General features: G+C 48.2%; 1 protein-coding gene across 3 annotated transcripts in view; it reads left to right on the forward strand.

Moving 5' to 3' along the window:
* Nucleotides 1-20523, forward strand: part of BLM (BLM RecQ like helicase) — a 526815-nt gene that overhangs the window by 256767 nt on the left and 249525 nt on the right. For 2 of the 3 annotated variants that reach the window (XM_078682948.1, XM_078682946.1), the window contains exons 7-8: nt 14055-14986; nt 16216-16526. In XM_078682948.1, the coding sequence (XP_078539074.1) occupies nt 14055-14986; nt 16216-16526 (1243 nt within the window). The remainder of the gene's footprint in view (nt 1-14054; nt 14987-16215; nt 16527-20523) is intronic. The other variant, XM_078682947.1, reaches the window with a different exon arrangement.

Raw genomic sequence — 20523 nt, forward strand, 5'->3', positions numbered from 1 at the left:
GCCGCCGGAGCCGAGGATCGAACCGTGGTCCCCAGATTCCAGCGTCAGTCGCCCTGGCCGCGGCGCCACACCTCTAGACTCCTTTTACCACTGCACAGAATTAGAGTTGAGAAGCGTACAGTACTATGGCCCTCTTCAATTCACAACAGTGCACAGTACCCCTCAGTTTACCATGGTCTGCGCTAAACACACAAAGGCAAGGATAAAATCTTTTCGTAGATATGCAAAACACTTTCTGCCCAACCACTGTTGCTGCTTGAACAATGTAACCAATACCTTGTTCTCAATCAGCAAAACATGTCAAATGAGCATATTTGCAGTTTCAATGTTTACTTGCTCCCCTCGTTCCGTCCCCAGTCAAGTTTCTTTTTTTATCAATGCTACCACGCCCAATTGCACAAAAACACAATTGCTTTTATCACACTAAGGAGGCCTAAATAAAACGACTAAACAAAACACCACAAACGTGTGTATAAAGAAAACAAAACCTTTAATCATGTATTGATAAGAAAATAAACAAGTCGCTTTTCTAGTTCTAACAGTAAAAAACCACGAAACGTCATCACCTGTTTATTATTGTCTTTGCTTCTTTGAAATGTACAGTTCTGAAAAAGCATGGGTGTCTGGCATGAATACTCGTAATTCCTCTGATAAAACACTGTCGCCTTCTACCGCTATTTATTCACAACTGCTGCTGGAGGGAATGCAAGGCTAGTAGCCTAAGGTGCTGTTCGCTGGGGCATGATAAACAACCGTTTCCGGAAAACTTATTACTAAGGATGGACACATTTCCAAAGTAATAAAATATTCGAAACATGAAAAAATCTGCTGGTAAACGGGCCCACGTTATGTCCACAGTAAAGGTTTGGGAGGCAAGCGTAGGGGGTGGGAAAGGAAACAAACAAGACTGGAAAAACAAGTAAAAACAGCCAGTGACTGGTGTATGCTTTATCACACAAACAGCACGAGGTGGATGAGGGATTGAGCAGAGACGTCGCATCGATATGTGAAATGACATCATGGGACAAAGCCGGCAAAAGAAAGAAAACCAGCCGGTAATGTTGTGCAAGCATGAACGGGAGTTGTGAGCGCACGCGCGCGAAAGTGAAGCAGAACATTTGAGAGGCGGAGCGAGGCGCGCACGCTTGTGCGAGTAATAGCAAGCTGGTGGCTGCCTTTGGTGGCACTTTAAAAACCAGCTTACTAAATGTCTCGCCATATCAGCGCATGCGCTGGCTCTAGCGAGACCTAAAAAGGAGTGGTGACAGCGGGCAGCCCTGTCTTGTACCTCGCCCCAAGGGAAACGGCCCAACGGTTTTTGATGATCTACTGGCGCTCAGTCCTTGTAGTCAAATACAACTTATACGTTGCCTTTGTCAACTTATGCTCAGCCTTCGATTTGGTTCTACGTTCTAAGTTGTGGCAGTCACTTAGTGACTTGAAGATGCCAGCACACCTACTGTGCCTGGTTGTTCGTCTACGTGAGGAGAACTTTGCTCTAATACAATGGGGAAATACGAAGAGCTCACCGTTCAGATTACTGTAGATAGGGGTGTCTGACAGGGCTGCATGCTGACACCCATGCTATTCTCTTTATACATCAATGACATTGTCCCCTTCCTATCAAAAATTTATTTCGATGCTCCCTCTCTGGCCCGTGTAAAAACGCAAATAATAATTGTGAAGGGGCGGTTGTCGCGGGCTGAAATAGCAGGCAAGGAGGCCGTATATAGTGGGCTATGCTGATTTATTAAAGTACACAAGAAAGTCCGAGAACAACAGGTGGTGTGACTCCCGGGGCGTCGGGTCTTGTCCTTCCGTGGGGAGGGTCTTCGTCCGGTCCTTCTTTCTTTGTCCCGGATCCCGTCTTGTTGGTCTTCGGGTCGGATCAGATGTCGGGGAGGTACCTCGGAGGGCAATAAGAGAAAGAAGGGACCGTTAGACCAGCACTGTGGGACAGCAGTCCTCCCGACACCAACACCGGATACGTGTGGGACCAAGAAACGAAGATAAGTGCGGAAAAGGGGAGGAAGGAGGGCGAAGGAGGAGGAAGGGAGTAGGAAGGGTGTCCGAAGGGTGAGTGAGGGGAGAGGGCCAATGCAGTGAGCGTGCTGTACAAAATATACAGTGAGAGGATCTTTACCGTGCTCCGTGCCTAAATAGGAGAGACTTTACACTATGTACACTGAGCACCTAGGGTGTTCAGAAAGGGGTACTAGGTACTCACGCGGTCCGCCGTAGCCCTCCGATGGACTACGGCCGCTCTTCAGCCACCTCCTCAGGGACTCCACCAATCTTCCGACCATACGTCTTCTTCCGCTCTCTCTGCTCCGTCGTCCTCTCCGTCTGCCTGAGAATCCTGCCACGATACTCCGACGGGGTCCCGGGCGCTGGGGTTGCTTTTCACTGTTGTAGGGGCGGGACTTCCGGGGTCGCATTCAAGTGCTTCCTGTTGGCGGCGTCCGGGGATTGGTTCCTGCATGGAAGAGAGGGGCGGGATACTTCGAGTCACTGTTGCCGCTCTGTCATGGTGGTGTGTTACGGGGTTTCGGCAGCGAGGACTGCTGTGGGGGCCCCTGGATACCGGTGAGTCGTGAGGGGCGTGTAGTCCTGGCGGGGTTGGACGCGGGACAGGATCACATTCCCTTCCCCTAGCTGTCCTACTTGTACGGGTCGGAGAGGAAGGGTAGCGAGATAGAAAGTCAGCGTTGCCTTGCTCTGTGCCTTTCCGGTGGCGAGTGCTAAAGTGGTAGGGTTGGAGGGACAGGAACCAGCGGAGGACTCTGTCGTTATGACCTTTGTTCCGAGCCATCCACTCCAGGGGGGCGTGGTCGGTGTAAATTGTGAATTCCCGTCCCTCCAGGTAGTACCTAAGGCTTTCGATGGCCCATTTGATCGCTAATGCCTCTTTCTCAACGACGGCATAGTTTTTTTCCCTGGGGAACAGTTTGCGGCTGAGGAAGAGGATGGGCCTTTCGTTCCCTGTTTCGTCTTTTTGGGATAGGACAGCGCCTAATCCCTGTTCAGACGCATCTGTCTGCAATATGAATGGCAAAGAATAGTCAGGGCTGATCAGGACCGGGCTGGAGGTTAGTGCTCTCTTCAAGTCAGTGAATGCCTGCCATAACTCAGGAGTGGGTTCCTTAAGGGCGAGGTCTGTGTGCGTGGTTTTCTTCAGGAGATCAGTGAGGGGGGCCGCCCTCTGGGAAAAGTTGGGAACGAACCTCCGGTAATACCCCAGGAGGCCTAGGAACGCCCGTAGGTCTTTCTTTGTTCGTGGGAAAGGCAGGGTCTGGATCGCCTCGGTTTTGGTCTTCTGGGGTCGGATAAGCCCCTCGCCGAGAAGGAAACCGAGGTACTGGACGGTTTGGGCAGCCAGGGTGGTTTTTGCGGGGTTAATGGAGAATCCAAAGGAACCCAGGGAGGACACCACCTCAAAAACGTGTCTTAGGTGTTGCTCCCAGCTGTTGCTGTAAATGACGATATCGTCCAAATAAGCCCCGGCGTATTGGGAATGCGGGCGCAGGACCTGGTTCATGGCTCGCTGGAAGGTAGCAGGGGCCCCGTGAAGCCCAAAAGGCATAACAAGAAACTGAAACAGCCCCTCCGGTGTAGAGAAGGCGGTTTTCTTTTTGTCCTGGTCTCTGAGGGGTATCTGCCAGTACCCCTTGCAGAGATCGAGGGTGGAAATATATTTGGCCTTCCCTATTTTTTCCACCATTTCGTCCACTCTCGGCAGGGGATAGGTGTCAAATGTAGACACCTTGTTGACCTCCCGAAAGTCGATGCAAAACCTGACCGACCCGTCGGGTTTGGGGACAAGGACGATCGGGGAATTCCAGTCGCTGACCGATGGTTCGATGATCCCCATCGTGAGCATGTCCTCGATCTCCTTTCGGATAACGGCTCTGCGGGCCTCTGGGACTCGATAGGGTCTCAATCGTACCACTTTCCCGGGTTCTGTCTCGATGCAATGAGCGGTGACCGAGGTCCTTCCTGGACAGGAGGAGAAGACCCCGCTGACGGGTAACAGAGCGACACGGAGGGCCCTCGTCTGTTCAGGGGATAGGGCGGGATCTAGGCAGGCGTCAAAGGGACAAGTAGAGGGAAGCCCTGACCCGGTGAGGACAGGACGGGGTCCCTCCCATTTTTTTAGAAGGTTGACGTGGTATATTTGGGTTGTGCCCCTTGTGGGATCTAGCTCCACCTCATACGTGACAGGGGTCACCTGGCGCCGAATGACGTAGGGACCCTGCCATTGTCCTAAGAGCTTCTGGTCTGAGGAAGGCATCATTAGAAGGACCAAGTCGCCTATGGCGAAAACACGGGTTCGGCTTCCTTTATCGTATTGTCTTTTTTGTGCATCTTGCGCTCTCTCCAGGTTCTGTTTTACGATTTCGCGTATCTCGGCCAAATGAGTTTTTAGGTTCTCTACGTACTCGGGCAAGGGTCGAGTGCGGTCCGGCTCTGCTTCCCAGGCTTCTTGTGCCATGTCCAGGAGAGTGCGAGGTGGCCGACCATATAATAGCTCGTAGGGCGAGTACCCTGTACTGCTTTGTGTTTTGCAGCGTATCGCAAAAAGGGCGAGTGGCAACATCTCTTCCCAGCGTCTGGCTTCCAACCCTATCAGTTTTTTCAACGTCTGCTTCAAGGTAGCGTTGTAACGCTCCACCAGACCGTCCGTTTGCGGGTGGTATGCTGATGTCCTGATCTGTTTGATGCCCAATTGCGCACAGACCTGTCTTAGAAGAGATGACACAAAAGGTGTGCCCTGATCGGTTAAAATCTCCCGGGGAAACCCCACCCGGGTAAACATCGTGATCAGGGCTTTGGCTATATGCTGTGCTGTGGGTTGCCGTAACGGGAACGCCTCAGGGAAACGAGTGGCATAATCCACTATGACCAGTGCATAGCGACACCCACTGCGGGAGGGAAGGAGGGGTCCTATAATGTCCATCCCTATCCTGCTGAATGGGACGTCGATGAGTGGGAGTGGCTGGAGAGGAACCCTGGGTGGTCGATATCGACTGGTTTTCTGACATATGGCGCATTCGCGGCAATAGGCTTTTACCCGCTGATGCACCCCAGGCCAATAGAATTTGTCCAGGACCGCTTGACTGGTCTTTTCATCCCCGAAGTGTCCTCCCAACAGGTGGCTATGTGCTAGAAAAAGGACCTTGTCCTGGAAGGGGCCCGGGATCAATAGCTGTGGCTTCAGATGAGGCCCTCCCTTCCGATATAACAACCCCTTTTGCTTGAAGAAGTAGGGACCTACTTGTGTGGGGTCTTCTTGGTCCAGGGCCCTTCCCCACGCCTCTTGAAGAAGGGGGTCCTCCTGTTGGGCCGCCCTGAACTCTTGGTCGGTTTGCCATGGGTGTTCTGCGACGGTCACAGGGTAGGCATAGGCTGGGTTGTTCTTCTCCTTCCTCTTCTGGGTCTTTGTTTTCCGTGGTTTGATCTCTTTGTGGGCCGAAGGCAAACCTTGGGAATATGGGGCCTCTTTCCACCACTGGACAAGGGAGTCGGTGGTATCCTGAAGGAGCTGGGGTAGCCCAGGATAATCGCTTCCCAGGATGGCTTGTTCGGGCAAGGCCGGCACAAGACCGACTGTGAGGTCAGTACCAGGGTCTCCGGGGTGCTGCACCAGTACCTGAGCGGTGGGGTACCGTTTTGTGTCCCCGTGGACGCACTGAATAGCCACCATTCCGGTAGGGTTCCCGAGGGGTAGAGTCAGATCTTGAGGACGGAGGACGCTCTGACGGCAGCCAGTGTCGGCAAGGGCGAGGACCTCCTGACCTTCAATAGACACGGGGCAATGGAAGGCAGGGGGTGTGTCCCCTGGTACATGACAGACGTAGTTCCTAGCAAAGCCTATCTCCATCGGTACCTCCTTCTGGGGGCATACACGTGCAATGTGTCCAAAGTTGCCGCAGTTGTAGCACTGAGGGCCTGGATTGGGAGGCCGGTACGGGATCGGAGAGGGCATAAGAGGTGTTGGTTCCTGTCTTCGGGGTAACAGAGGGCGGGGAGGACGGATGGAGTGCAGGGGATGCGGTCGGTGGACGGGCTCTTCCTTGTGGCGCTGCATGTCTTGGGCCCGTCCATAAGCACAGGCTATTTCCACCGCCGTCTCGAGGTTGAGCCTGGTGTGTTGGCGCACCCATCTCTTGGTTGGTGGGTGTAGGGAGTTCAAGAACTGTTCCAAGTAGATTTTTTCTAGGATGTCTTCTTTGGTGGAGGTCTCTGGTCTCAGCCACCGGTTAGTGAGATCCTTAATCCGGAAGGACAGAGCCCGGGGGTTTTCTTGGGGTCCTTCTTTGGCCTGTCGTAACCTTATCCTGTACGTGTCGTCATCAACACCGAGACGTTCCAGGATACAGCGTTTAATGTCGGCGTAGGGATTGTTGCCCTGGATATTGGCCTGCTGGTAGGCGGCCTGTAAATCCCCAGTCAGAAGGGGTCCGAGGTATTGGCCCCATCGATCTGCGGGCCAGTTCGCTGCCTGCGCGAGTCTCTCAAAGTTAGTAAAGAAGTAGTCCGGGTCTTCCCCCGGGACGTACTTCTGTAGCACTACGGAAGGCAGGGAGGCCGTTGGTCTTGGTTGTCCTATAGCATCGGCTAGTTTGCCCAGGGCCTGTTCCTGTACGGTCCCTTGACCCTTGAGCACGTCATGGAGCTGGCCCCGGTCATCCTCTGCGGTCTTTAGGAATTGTTCCATCAACTTCCCGAGTTGTTCCTGGGAGTCGGCCATGCGTTTCATGACGGCCTCCATGCTTTCAGCGAATCCCACTTCTGACACCACCTGTGAAGGGGCGGTTGTCGCGGGCTGAAATAGCAGGCAAGGAGGCCGTATATAGTGGGCTATGCTGATTTATTAAAGTACACAAGAAAGTCCGAGAACAACAGGTGGTGTGACTCCCGGGGCGTCGGGTCTTGTCCTTCCGTGGGGAGGGTCTTCGTCCGGTCCTTCTTTCTTTGTCCCGGATCCCGTCTTGTTGGTCTTCGGGTCGGATCAGATGTCGGGGAGGTACCTCGGAGGGCAATAAGAGAAAGAAGGGACCGTTAGACCAGCACTGTGGGACAGCAGTCCTCCCGACACCAACACCGGATACGTGTGGGACCAAGAAACGAAGATAAGTGCGGAAAAGGGGAGGAAGGAGGGCGAAGGAGGAGGAAGGGAGTAGGAAGGGTGTCCGAAGGGTGAGTGAGGGGAGAGGGCCAATGCAGTGAGCGTGCTGTACAAAATATACAGTGAGAGGATCTTTACCGTGCTCCGTGCCTAAATAGGAGAGACTTTACACTATGTACACTGAGCACCTAGGGTGTTCAGAAAGGGGTACTAGGTACTCACGCGGTCCGCCGTAGCCCTCCGATGGACTACGGCCGCTCTTCAGCCACCTCCTCAGGGACTCCACCAATCTTCCGACCATACGTCTTCTTCCGCTCTCTCTGCTCCGTCGTCCTCTCCGTCTGCCTGAGAATCCTGCCACGATACTCCGACGGGGTCCCGGGCGCTGGGGTTGCTTTTCACTGTTGTAGGGGCGGGACTTCCGGGGTCGCATTCAAGTGCTTCCTGTTGGCGGCGTCCGGGGATTGGTTCCTGCATGGAAGAGAGGGGCGGGATACTTCGAGTCACTGTTGCCGCTCTGTCATGGTGGTGTGTTACGGGGTTTCGGCAGCGAGGACTGCTGTGGGGGCCCCTGGATACCGGTGAGTCGTGAGGGGCGTGTAGTCCTGGCGGGGTTGGACGCGGGACAGGATCACAATAATATTTGCTGATGATTGGTCTCCAAGACCATGAGTGGTCTCCAGAAGCTCCTGGTGCATTTTGAGGAGTTTTGTGTTGAGAAGGGACTGGAGATCAATATGGCTAAAACCAAAATGATGAAGCTCAATCCCCATAAATCCCACAAAAAGAGGAGGGGAATCACTTGAATCTCTCCATAGCTTCACTTATCTGGCGATAACATTCAGTAGCTCTATGGAGTGGAATTCGCATTTGAATAGTGCTATATTAAAAGTCAGCCAAACTAAGGGAGCAATCCTCAAAGAATATAAAAAATTCTTTGCAAGGCAAATTTGGACTGCTATTCAGCTATACGAAGCCAGGGCTTTAGCGTCAGCCTTGTATGGGCAGAGCTTTGGGCTTACACAAACACTCTAACAGTAACTGAGAATTAATTTATTCGGAAATTAGTGTCACTCCCTCCCTGCTAGCACACATCTGATTCCGTTACGTATGGACTTGGGCCTAAGAAATCCACAGGAAAAAGCCAGACTACATCCATTGTTATATTCGAGGCAGCTGTGGGCCACTCTAGAACTCAAGCACTATGCATAGCTCTCCAGGACGTTATCACAGCAGCCCATTCAGCGAGAATCCCTTGGCTCAAGACCTTTCAGGTCTTCGATGGTACATCTTGCTCATCCATTCATCCCTTGGGATGTGGAGTTCCCCAGGGCTCATCCTTAAGCCCTACGCTCTTCAACGCTTACATGAGGCCACTGGCTGAGGTTGTCCGTCCGCATGGTGTAAAGATCATCTCCTATGCGGACGACACCCAGCTGGTGGTCTCCCTGGCAGAGAAGAGCGGCCTCCAGGCGCCACCAGATCTAGCGGCTTGTCTGGAGGACGTAAAGAAGTGGATGATGAGCTCCTGCCTAAAGTTGAATGACGATAAAACCGAGCTGATGATCCTGGGCACAGCCTCCCCCGTCTCCATAGAGCCGAGCTGGCCATCAAGCATGGGAGTGGCTCCACCCCCCAGAGACAGCATTAAAAGCTTAGGGGTCTGGCTCGACAAGTCTTTGAGCTTTAACACACAGGCCACTAAGATCTCAGCTACCTGTTTTGGCCTCCTCAGAGTGATTAAGAAAGTCCTTCCCCTCCTCTGCTTCGAGGCCAAACAGATAATTATACAGGGCCTTATCCAATCCCGTTTGGATTTTAATAACGCCCTATACCTGGGAGCCCCGGACTACACCTTACAGAAGCTCCAACGCACCCAAAACTGTGCTGCCAGAGCACTATTGGGCATCCCCCGGAGGATCTCAGTGAGAACCAGCTTGAGGACCCTGCACTGGTTACCTATTAGGGACAGAGTAAGATTCAAATCGCTCTGCATTGCCCACCAGACTTTCTGGGAAACGGGCCCAGACATTAATCGACCCCTGATTACTCCCTATAGGCCGAACAAATCCCTCCGCTCTTCTACAGCATTCCTGGCTGAGATCCCCAGAACTCGCAGAGCTAGAGCAGGAGGACGCTCCTTCTCGTATAACGTTTCCAAACTCTGGAACTCACTCCCTCTGCAGCTAAGGAACAACCCCAACCTGACCACCTTTCGTAAACAGCTAAAAACCTTGCTGTTTAATGCCTAGCAATATACCTCAAGAGGGCCCCATCTGTTTTCAGCGCCTGGACGCCTCAGGGCAACTGTAGCGCTTTATAAATCACATTTTCATTTCATTTCATTTCATTTCATTTCATTTCATTAATCAAAGAGTTGTTAGAGTTCATTGGGTCCCCTCAACTGTGGCTCAATGCTGCTACCGTAACCTTCCCTTCCAAAAAAGTTCTCAAGAAGTTATATTGGACATTAGTAGATTCCAAAGCACCTGCAAGAGCACATCTCCCTGTTTTATCGTTAACATTTCTTGACTTTAAGTCCACATTTAGTTATGAGCTCGATTGGGAAAAGGTTACTGCTCCCTTCGACAGGAAGCTGTATTTTCAATTCGAAGCAGGCACACCCCCATTGAGACCCTTCACGAAGAGTTGGACAGAAGAGGTCATCGACACTTGCCCTTAATGCCAAACACAGGTAGAGAGTCCTGCACACATTCGTTTTGCTTGCCCAGCTTATGCTACACCACACACGTTTTGGCTAGTCCCTTTCTGTAACAACTATCCCAGCACAGCCATCTTGTTGCCCTTGGCATACTGAGGTCAGATTGCACCCCTCTATATGCTATTTTTTAGGTCGACCTCTGCCAATGCGCTTGCGCATTGCAGATGGTCGATCTATAGTGGCCAAAACAGGAGCTGCACCAGGCGGCCGGATTTCGGCAAGTGCACGTGCTCGTGCACGAGCTTGCCATTTGCTCCCCAGCGGCATTTCAAAGGAGCTCTCCCCTGCCTCCTCCCCCCCGCCCCCCTCTGTGCAATGCCTTCAAAGGGATCACCTCCCCAGCCCCCTGTCGCCAGGCTTCTCTCCCACTCGCTCACTCCCCTGCTCCTTTTGGCTCCCATGCAAAGACCAGCTCACTGAAAGTCTTTACTAAAAGAAATGCTGCTTGCGGAGTGCTCTTTTAAAAGAGTTTTTTACAAAAGATGGCAACATTTGGAAAGGTCAAGTTCCAAAATCACACAAACTTTGGCATGGTGACAGTCAGCATTTGTGTATATACACGCATTTAAGATAATGTTACACTGTCACAGTTTTCAGGAAATACGTTTTGTCTTTGAATTGCAATATAATTCCTTTCGTAGGACATCTCCTTAACAGTCCTTCCAACGCAAGTTGTGCCTTTTTACATGAGTAAAAGGATGGTGAAGGGATACAGCTCTGATAAACTTTATTGTTCAATGCACGGCATTCCCTGTATGCTATGCTTTTGTCGGGGTGAGTGTGTTTATTGAAACTGCAGACTGCAGTTCACTTGGAGACACCTAGGCGAGGGGCTGGAAGTGACTCGGTTGAGCTGGGAGTGTCAAGGTCTAGGCCCGTTTTCATGCAGAATTGCCTGGGCAATCGCCAATTCACACCTGTTCCTCATACGCCTGCAAGACAAAAGAAGCCCTGCCTTGCATATCTGCGGGAGGGGGGACGGGCGCCACGGAGGATGGGGCACCTTCTGAAAAGTGCTCAGGTTTGCAGCCACGGGGAAAGGGGGCTTCAACTCTCAGACGGAAGAAGAGCATGCTCATTCTAAAAATAGACACTATTATTTTGTGGGAAATAATACCGAGCCCATCCATAGAAAAAATGCAAAATGTCACATTTGAAATCTGTGAAAGGTAAATAATACCATCTCTGAACCTGCATTAGCCACTGGGTATTTATGAAAAAGTTGATATTTAAGCTTTTAGCATGTGCTTTACATTTATTTACTTACAATACTTTTTTTAAAAATTTGAAATTTTCGCGCCCAAACTCGTTTCTACTTTTTTATGTAAACATGCTGACATTCTCATTCTACAAATCACTTTATAGACAAACATCACTCTGGGGCAACACTCATGGCCAACACCGCATTACTTAGGGACACCCTAACCTCACTCATGGACACCGGCACACTACTTACGGACACCCCCAAGCATCAATAAGGGACATCACCGCATCATTCAGGGACACCACCACATCACTCAGTGACACCACCACTCATCACTCAGGGACACCATCACTCGGGGACACCACCACTCATCACTCGGGGACACCACCACTCATCACTCGGAGACACCACCACATCACTCAGGGACACCACCACATCACTCAGGGACACCACCGCATCACTCAGGGACACCACCGCATCACTCAGGGACACCACCGCATCACTTAGGGACACCACCACACCACTCAGGGACACCACCACATCACTCAGGGACACCACCACATCACTCAGGGACACCACCGCATCACTCATCACTCCGGGACTCCACCGCATCACTCAGGGACTCCACCGCATCACTCAGGGACACCACCACATCACTCAGGGACACCACCACAATACACTGAACATAACATTCCCAAAAGTTTTTTATTAAAGGTTAAGATATTGCCATTATAAATTAAAATTACTTTTATTTAAGTATTAAATATTATTTTAGAAATAACAATTATTTGTTATATCAATACATCTAAGTCACGTTAATACTAAACATACTAAACAAATGCGATAACACTCTACCCTCTCAACACTCTTTCCCCTCTACACTATCACTACTCTCCCCATTCACTACTCTCCGCTTTCACCACTCTCCCCTTTCACCACTCTCCCCTTTCACCACTCTCCCCTTTCACCACTCTCCCCTCTCACCACTCTCCCCTCTCACCACTCTCCCCTCTCACCACTCTCCCCTCTCACCACCCTCCCCTCGCCCCTCTCACCCCCCTCCCCTCGCCCCTCGCAATGCCTTTTAATATTATAAAAGGAATTGCCATTAACAATGCCAATAGCTCAAAATCTCGCTATTGGGAGACCTATTGCATTGTAAATGCTTGTCTTGCAAAGTTTTTGTGGGCTATGTGGCTACCATGCAGGTAATTATTGTCTACTTAAACCTGGAAGTATTTGTCACATGATGACTCTGTGGTTTTATGTAATCTAAAAGGGGATTTTTTTGCATATTTTTCTTTTATTTTTTGTTATTACTATGTATGAGTCTGACTTTTGTAAAATCAATTTGAATAGTTCTGTTTTTAATCTATGAATTTTATCAATGTGTATCTTTGTATTTGTACTTTTATTGCCCTGATGGCAGAAATAAAGTTAATCGATAATCGATTACAACACCCAGAAAGTGTTAAGTCGAAATACAAAAGACAGGGAACTGTATCTATAATGACATGAAATGAGGTTAACACCCTAAAAGCACACCACACTCACACTTTCCATTTTGCAGCCTCTGTATGTTTTCCTTACCTTTCTTAGTTCTAAATGACTTTGTTATAAAATAAACACACATTGTCCCCCTGTTGATGGTGTTTTGTATACGTTGTGGATCTCTCCCATTGTTAAATATACATTGAATAATTTCCTATCATTTTATGAGTCCAAAAGGTGTTTGCTTCTCAGATTTCCTACATAGCTTCTTTGCTAAGGGAATCCTTTGAGGTCATGTTTTTCTTGCAGTCTCATTTTCTCAGAGGCAGCATCTCAAACTCTGTGGGCTCACAAAATCCTGTTCAGGCTGATGCCTTTGTGTATCTTTCTGTTCCTTACTACTCCAGAGTTGCCCACTTCTGTTATACCTGCATGATCAGTGGATCTTGGCACTAGGGAATGGGAAGGTTTGGTGGCTCACGCGGCTGACAGGCACATCTGTGGATTTTTGCGTCTGAAGATGGAATATAGTCAGCAGATTTCAGCCCTCAAAATAGTTGAAGGGTGCATTCCTGACTGACTGAGGAGCAAACTCAGCTTTAACATCCACAGTTCTCCTAATGATTATGCACCCTGGGTTGGGAACATTCCCAAGGCTTCTCCGATGTGCCCTAATATGATGTTTCTGTCTAATTGATAGGCAGGTGTTCGAGATTCCATTGTCCCTTCTGGGACTGCAAAATGATCTGGTAGGCGCCATGAATGTAGCACTTGATGTATCTTTACATGTGAGCTACATCAAGATAAGCGTAACATTGTATCAGTGGACCTTCTAGACCTCAAAAGTAATCTTCATATTTTGAATTTTCTCCTCCATTTTCTCAGATATAGATTTCTTGAAGAATAATATTACAAATAGCTGTTAAGTGACCTGTGGTTATGTATGCTTCCCGTTTTTTTTTTGTAAATGTACTTTCAGATGAGGTGGCGGTCTACATTTATGAAGATCCTTGCCTCTCTATGGCCTTGACAACTGGGCTTGTTTTACCTCTTAGAGATACCTGCGCGGCCTATTAGGAACTGCATTCAACAGACTTTTATACATTGTCGGTAATCAAATATTGCCTCTCATGTTTTAATAATTGTACTACCACATATTGAAAATGAAAAGCTAAACAAACGTGAGACAATTGAATTAAAATTGTGCAGGTTTCCTCCAACCAGTGTCCAAAAACCTGCAAGCATGTGAATTTGAGGATGATCACATGACATCTAGAATTACGAGTAAGTAATCTTTGCATTATTTGCTTAGTTGTCCTCTGAGTTAATCCTGATTACTGTACTATGTGCCACCACTTATGGTTTGAAAAAAACGTAATTCAAAACATAATGCTTTTAGTTCATGTGAACACAGTTAAAGATGCTAAATGTGTCCTCTGTTAGAAGAGCTTGTGAATGTGGAAGGATTTAATATCTTTATTTTTCTTGTGATGCTGTCTGTTCCACAGAAAGAAGCTTCTGCGAGAGAGCTGTACAGTGAATGTGGATGGTCCTGGTGTCAGCAGCCCTGCTGTGGTTATTAATGACACTGGAGTGAGCACTGCTTCAGAATGGAACAAGATTACCTCACAAGACTGCCTCACACCATCCCCTCCATTTCAATCAGATCAAAGTCCCAGTAACTGGGACTGGGATAATGAGCCTCTGGGAAACAGCCCTTCTCGGGACTACTCGCGTGATTATCCTACCCCTTCTCCACCATCTCCTGTGAGGAGCAGATCCCTCTCAGAGTCCAATGAAACAAACACATTTCAGTTTAGAAAACTTCCACAAGCCCCTCCTAGTTGTGGTGCAAATACCAATACAAACAGAACGTTGAACCCATCATTGCCAGTCTCAGTGAAGGGCTCTGTTTTCACTTTTCAGGGAAGCAAAGGGGCTGTGAAGCCAAGGCTTTCTTTCACAAGTGCAAATGGGAAGGAAACCTCACTCTCCAGTCTACTCAACAAAGGACCAACGCTTTCCAGCACTCTTTGCTACACACCAAAGAGTGATCAAGAGGACAGGGTCAGTTGGAACTTCCCAGATAGTCTGGCGGCCACAAGCACTACTTCTAAGGTTCAAAGCAAGCTGGGCTCTGCACTCAATATTGCAGCTGGGGATGACTCAAGAGCTTCAAAAGCAGCAGAGCTAGACTTTGATATCGATAATTTTGATATTGATGGTTTTGACGATGATGATGATGTCCAGTTGGTTGAACCTCCCTCAAAGAATCCTGTGAATTCAGCAGCCTTCCCTCCTGTGCGTGAGGGACAGGCTGTGAAACCATCCTGGCAGAACTGTAAGACTCTTTCAACCACCCAGGGGAACGGGCCAGGACTTCTTTCTGTTCACAAGCCAAGCCTCTCACAGACCAACAAGAGCAGCCCCAGTGCCACAGGTAAGTGCTTAGGAAGCCGTCCTTTGCAATGTTTCTATTGCTGTTATAAAGTTAAGTTAAAATGAATAGGAGGGGACCTCAGATATGCTGCACGGCGGCTTCGACACATTTGGTAGCCCTGTAGTTAGTGAAAAATATCTAGATAGGAATCATGTTAAACTGCGGCCGTTCATTTCAGTGGGATGGCCCATCTGGCTTATGGGAAATTTGATTGGGATGGTGAAAAATAAGATCCAGTGTGCCCACTTTCTGCTTTAGGCTAAACCAAGGTCAGTGCATGCTTAATGTGGTGAATGTTGCCCAGACCTCTGGGTGGAATAGTGACACTGACCGGTCTGTGCTCATGGAAGAGTGCAGCTCATGCAGACATCCAGCTTCAACCCCCAGTATTACTCCTACTGTGTAAGGATGCATATGCTCCCCCCTTCTGTCCATTTGAAAGAATGCATGGCTAGAAGTAACAGTAATGATTCCAGAAAGTCAAATAGTTATATAAATGTTGGACTTTGGGATTCCTTTTGATTTAAAAAGTGTTGTGATGTTACTAGAGTTACAACTCTGAAATCTACATTGGCAGCGCAAATGACTTAAGTGAGGTATCCACTCCATGATTCGGAGTGTCTTGGTAAATTGGCATTAGCGTGGCTCCTATGCCGAAGCTGGGGGATGGATATGGTAAGGGAGGCTGTACATTATTATAGTGATGGCTGTGTTATCACAGCAAGTGTTTCAGTCTGTGATCCTATATACAGTTTTATTGCAGTGCCCTCTGCGGGATTTGGACGGCAGTCTGTTTGGCCTCATTACAGGAAGAGTGTATGTCCCACAGGAGTAGTTGGACACAATCTTATGGGTAGTTCAAGTACATTACTGCAACATAAATTACTTTAATAATTCACAGGTTCTGAGTTCATAGGTATGACATCTGTTCTTGCCGGGGTTCAGCACTGATCCATGGGTTCCTGTTCCATTAAGACTGCGCCGGATCAGCAGTACATGAGAATGTTGACAGAATGATCCCAGACTGCTGTTATGATTCTTTAGTTCTATTAACATATATTCCCATGCCTGGAATGGTTAGCAACTTTTAACAGTTACCCCTTCACAGCATCTTGAATGGATTAAGGCTTCCTGGCAATACGTCCACTGTGGGGCTATAATCATTAAATGGTATTGATGAAATGCTGACATTTTATCTGTGCTTTAGAGAGAATGTTTATCTTCAATAGATCCCTTGCTGAACAAGTCTTCTTCAGCCAACCCTGCACATGAGCGGTTTCGTGGCTATAAGTTTCCCCATTCTAAAGAAATGATGAAGATCTTTCACAAGAAATTTGGCCTGCATCGTTTTCGGACAAATCAGCTTGAATCCATCAATGCCTCTCTGTGTGGTGAAGACAGCTTCATCTTGATGCCAACTGGTGGTGGCAAGAGCTTGTGCTATCAGCTTCCAGCCTGTGTATGTCCTGGTGTGAGCATCATCATCTCCCCTCTGCGTTCACTGATCGTCGATCAGGTGCAGAAGTTGACCTCACTGGATGTAAGTTTACTTGTGCCGTGCGGTACAGTTATTTCACCATTTCTCTTGCTAATGTTTCTTTCAGGGTTGTGAAAGGGCTGGGATTCTGGGTGGAGCAACGTTATGTCTTTGAAATAGTGCATCATTTCAGTAGCTATTGCTAAAACAGTACAAATATGGTCATTCTCACATATGCATTTTGTGTGGTTAACATGGTAAAATACTTAGAAAAGGTATTTATGGAATAATAGTTTTTATACTCTACGTGTTTAAAAAGCAGTTTCTCATGAGGGCTTTAAAGCAGAATTCAGAAAAGACATATGCTATGATGTGATTATAGTGCTTACTAGTATTACTAAATCGACAATGATAGGTGGTAAGCTCTTCCTCCTTGGTGTTTCCTTTTGCCAGTATGTGACTTCGCCCTCTGTTTGCTGCTTCTTCATCATCAGTATGCTAACGAGCTTGCCTATCCTCGCCCCTTTGATGGGTCTTTTTCAGTCTGGGTGAAACCTCAAACTCTTACCATGTAATTAATGCCTGGGTGGACCCTCACCCAGCCACATTTTGTTCTGACATCCCCCTAGTGTAGCCTCAATGCTTGATGTACCAAAGACCCTCTTGGGTTGAACCCATCCTTTACTCTCTTTTCCATTCCTCTGTGTTTCATATGTGTGCTCAGTGTGCCCTCAGAGGCCCCTTCCTCTTATGACTTTTTGTTCCTCTGCCCCATAAGCGTACCCCCTCTCGGCGCCTTTAGGCAAGGCTTCTTTGTTAATTGGACCCTTCTTTGGTCAAGCTGACGAGTTCCTCTCAAAAAAACAAATAGTTCTTTGGTTGAGAGCTCCTTGATGTATTGAAGTGAGTTTCAGGGAGTTGTAGCATGAGTATTTTGGAATCCTATAGAGAAGAATAAGATGGTTTCGATGGCAGAAGGGGAGTGGTGGCTCTGCTATGGTTATGATATCATTTCCAGTTTTGGGAGATGTAGTTTCAGTTACCATTGGATGTTTTGGATAGCTATTAAGGCTGCTGAGTTAGGAACAAGGGAGACATGATGCATAATCCTTGCCTCTGGTGCAGACATAGAATCCTCTCCACAAGAAGTGATCAGCAACCCAACATTGCTGCTAAGATGCTACCAAAACAGTCAGATGATCTAAACAGGTCCTTTACAACATCAATAGAAATATTTGTAGTATGATTCTGGGGGGAAAAACTACATCTAGCATTCTTGCATCTGTCGATGTGTTGCCATACATCTTACCAGTAGGCCCTGACCCCCATCCGTACAGTCACGAGTGGCCTTCATTAGATACAGAAAGCAAGTAGAACAACTACCTTTGCTACAGAATACCTGATAACAGGTTTTGGAGAGGTCAGCTTACAGCAATTTTCTTATTTTTTTCCTGCATGATCATGAGAATGTAACAATGTATTGCCAAAGCTGAACGGAGAACTGTTCCAACCACTACTCAGTTGTGACCTAAATTATCTCTCTTGGTAGACGGCCTCTTGGTACCAATTATATTGGCAGAAGAGTCAGGAAGGTTCAGGCATTCTGGCCATCTAGCTTCTTAACAACATTTTCAATGATAAGGTGATGCCTAAAACTCAAACAAAGTTTTTACCAAAAGTGCTTTTTTATTTTACCATGATCAAATCTGTGACTTACTTGAGATGCTTCCATAAACCGAAACCCAAAAGAGAAGATACTCTATGAGTTTATTTTCGAAAAATCTCTGTTATTATTTGGAAAGGAATAAATCTTCAGAGTTATGAATCATCAATTAGTGGATGTAGGTGGAGTTGAAAGGCAGAGCTATTCCTCTGCTAGTAATCGCGAAGTGGTTAGCTTAATGCATGAAGTCTTCGAGAGCTAAATGATCACTCCCCTTCTAGGTTCCGTGATAGCAGATTCCACCACAAGCAATATGACAATGACCATGTTTTGACCTCGCTGCTGCTGAAGTTTGTGATCTTCAGTGGTTTACAGTTTGAATTGACAGTCAGAAGTGGTGCTAAGGTGCCTATCTTCCCGTTGTTTGGCCTTACGAGGCACTCTGAGATGGGCTGTTAAAATTAAACTGCTTCTTCCGCTTCTGTGTACCAGTTGTATTTTATATTGATGTGAGGTGAAGATGATTTGAAGGCGGGGGTGAGGCTGAACATGGGTGCAAAAGGGAGAGAATTCTCTTTTGCTTTCAATATTTAGTTTGTGTGCAGAATGCATAAGCCTTCTCCCTGTTGGGGAGGTGGTCGGTGAGTATACAGGAAGGGAATTGTCGGATTTGAGTACGAGTGATAATAGTAAGTAGTTTATACTTTCTTGAACAACAAGAACAGTTTAAACTTAACTAGTTCTTTAAACAAGTTAAGTAATTGGAGACTATTTCAAAGAGCTTTTCTTTCTATGTATAGATGCTTCCCCATGGGGACCTTCACAGAATGATTTTCATCTTATTCCAATCCTAAGACATTAACACTGAGATCTACAAAAATATCTTCTTCTCCCATAAATTGATAATAAGTGTTTACTTGTTTACCCTCTACTCAAGTCTGCCAGAATACCACCTGGAGAAGGTCCAAATAGTGCAGATGATTTCCGTCAGGCACATGGATACATTTAACACCAATGACCTCAGCTGTAAGGAAACTGCCTGGCCTCCCATGCCCTTTACTTTGAGCCAGGTATGCTTCCTTCAATATGCAGCTCTCCTCTCTTACATCCAAGTTTGTGGGCAGAGGAGGGCAAGATTCTCTCTATAACCACCTGCACACTGGCACAACTTGCCCATCTACAACTCCCCTCCTCACCTACATGTCATTAAAAAGAGCCACAGTTACTTCCTCTTCATGTAATGGAAAAGGCATCTTTTAATTCTTCCGAGGAGAAACATTAGACCAGGAATTTACAGACATGTGGCGAAACTGCTTATTTATATTGTGGTGGGCCAAAAAATTGCACTCAAAGTGAGTTTGTTCCACCTTTTTAGCAAATTATTGCCACCAACATTTAACTGATTTTTTTAGGGTTCAGACTACAAGATTGTCAAAGCTTATTCTAAGTCCTGTCTCTGATTTAGATCTCTAGGTAAGGTAAGGTACGGTAATATTTTATTTGTACACGATTAATTAAAATCTTTACAAAAATATAAAACACATGTTAGACGGGGACCCAGAGGGTCGGCCGAATACTGGGGGAGAGGCCTCCGATGAGTGCCGTCTCCGGCGATCGTACAGACAAGTCACTTCCCTCCCCACAGATAGACACCACACAAGGATGAGATCAACACTCTTTATATAGGGTTCTTGCGGCAAGGTTATCAGCGGTACAGGAGATTCAGGACTCGAGGGTCCTCTCAATTTTAGTCTCTGTAGGGAAAGGGGTAGCGGGACAGTCTTGGTACCGGGTCGGTACAGAGGGTGGTAAGAGAGAAGCTCACAATCCTCGAGCTTAGGAGTCTGCAAGGTTGGGCCGCGGCAGCGCCAGCCGGCTAAGATGAAGGTCGACAACGAAGGGGCCGCGCCAGCAGGCCAAGGTGATGGTTCAAGTACAGAGGGCCGCGGCAGCGCCAGCGGCTAAGGCGATGGTTCGATGGGCAGAGGGCCGCGGCAGCGCCAGCAGGCCAAGGTGGTAGTCCACGTTGCAGAGGGCCGCGGCAGCGCCAGCAGGCCAAGATGATGGTTTCACGAGGGTGGGCCGCGGCAGCGCCAGCAGGCCAAGACGAAGTGTTCACAGGGCAGGGCTGCGGCAGCGCCAGCAGTCCGTCAAGGATGAGTTCTTCTCGGTGTCTCTCGACTCCAGGATACAACTGCCCTCCTGGTCTGGGGCTTCCCCAGTTATAGGTCTGGTTCCCTTTGATGTCCGGACCCTCGCGCCTTGAGGTCGGGAGGTCCGGAATGAGGGGGTCCCGACACCCAGCAGGGGGTTGGAGCCAGCGCCCAGGGAGGCCGGGGGTGATCGACACCCGGCGGAGGAGAGCCGTTGACGCCTTCTTCTTTCATTGACCTGCCA

Source organism: Lissotriton helveticus, chromosome 3_1 (assembly GCF_964261635.1).
Source record: "Lissotriton helveticus chromosome 3_1, aLisHel1.1, whole genome shotgun sequence".
Lineage (NCBI taxonomy): Eukaryota > Metazoa > Chordata > Amphibia > Caudata > Salamandridae > Lissotriton > Lissotriton helveticus.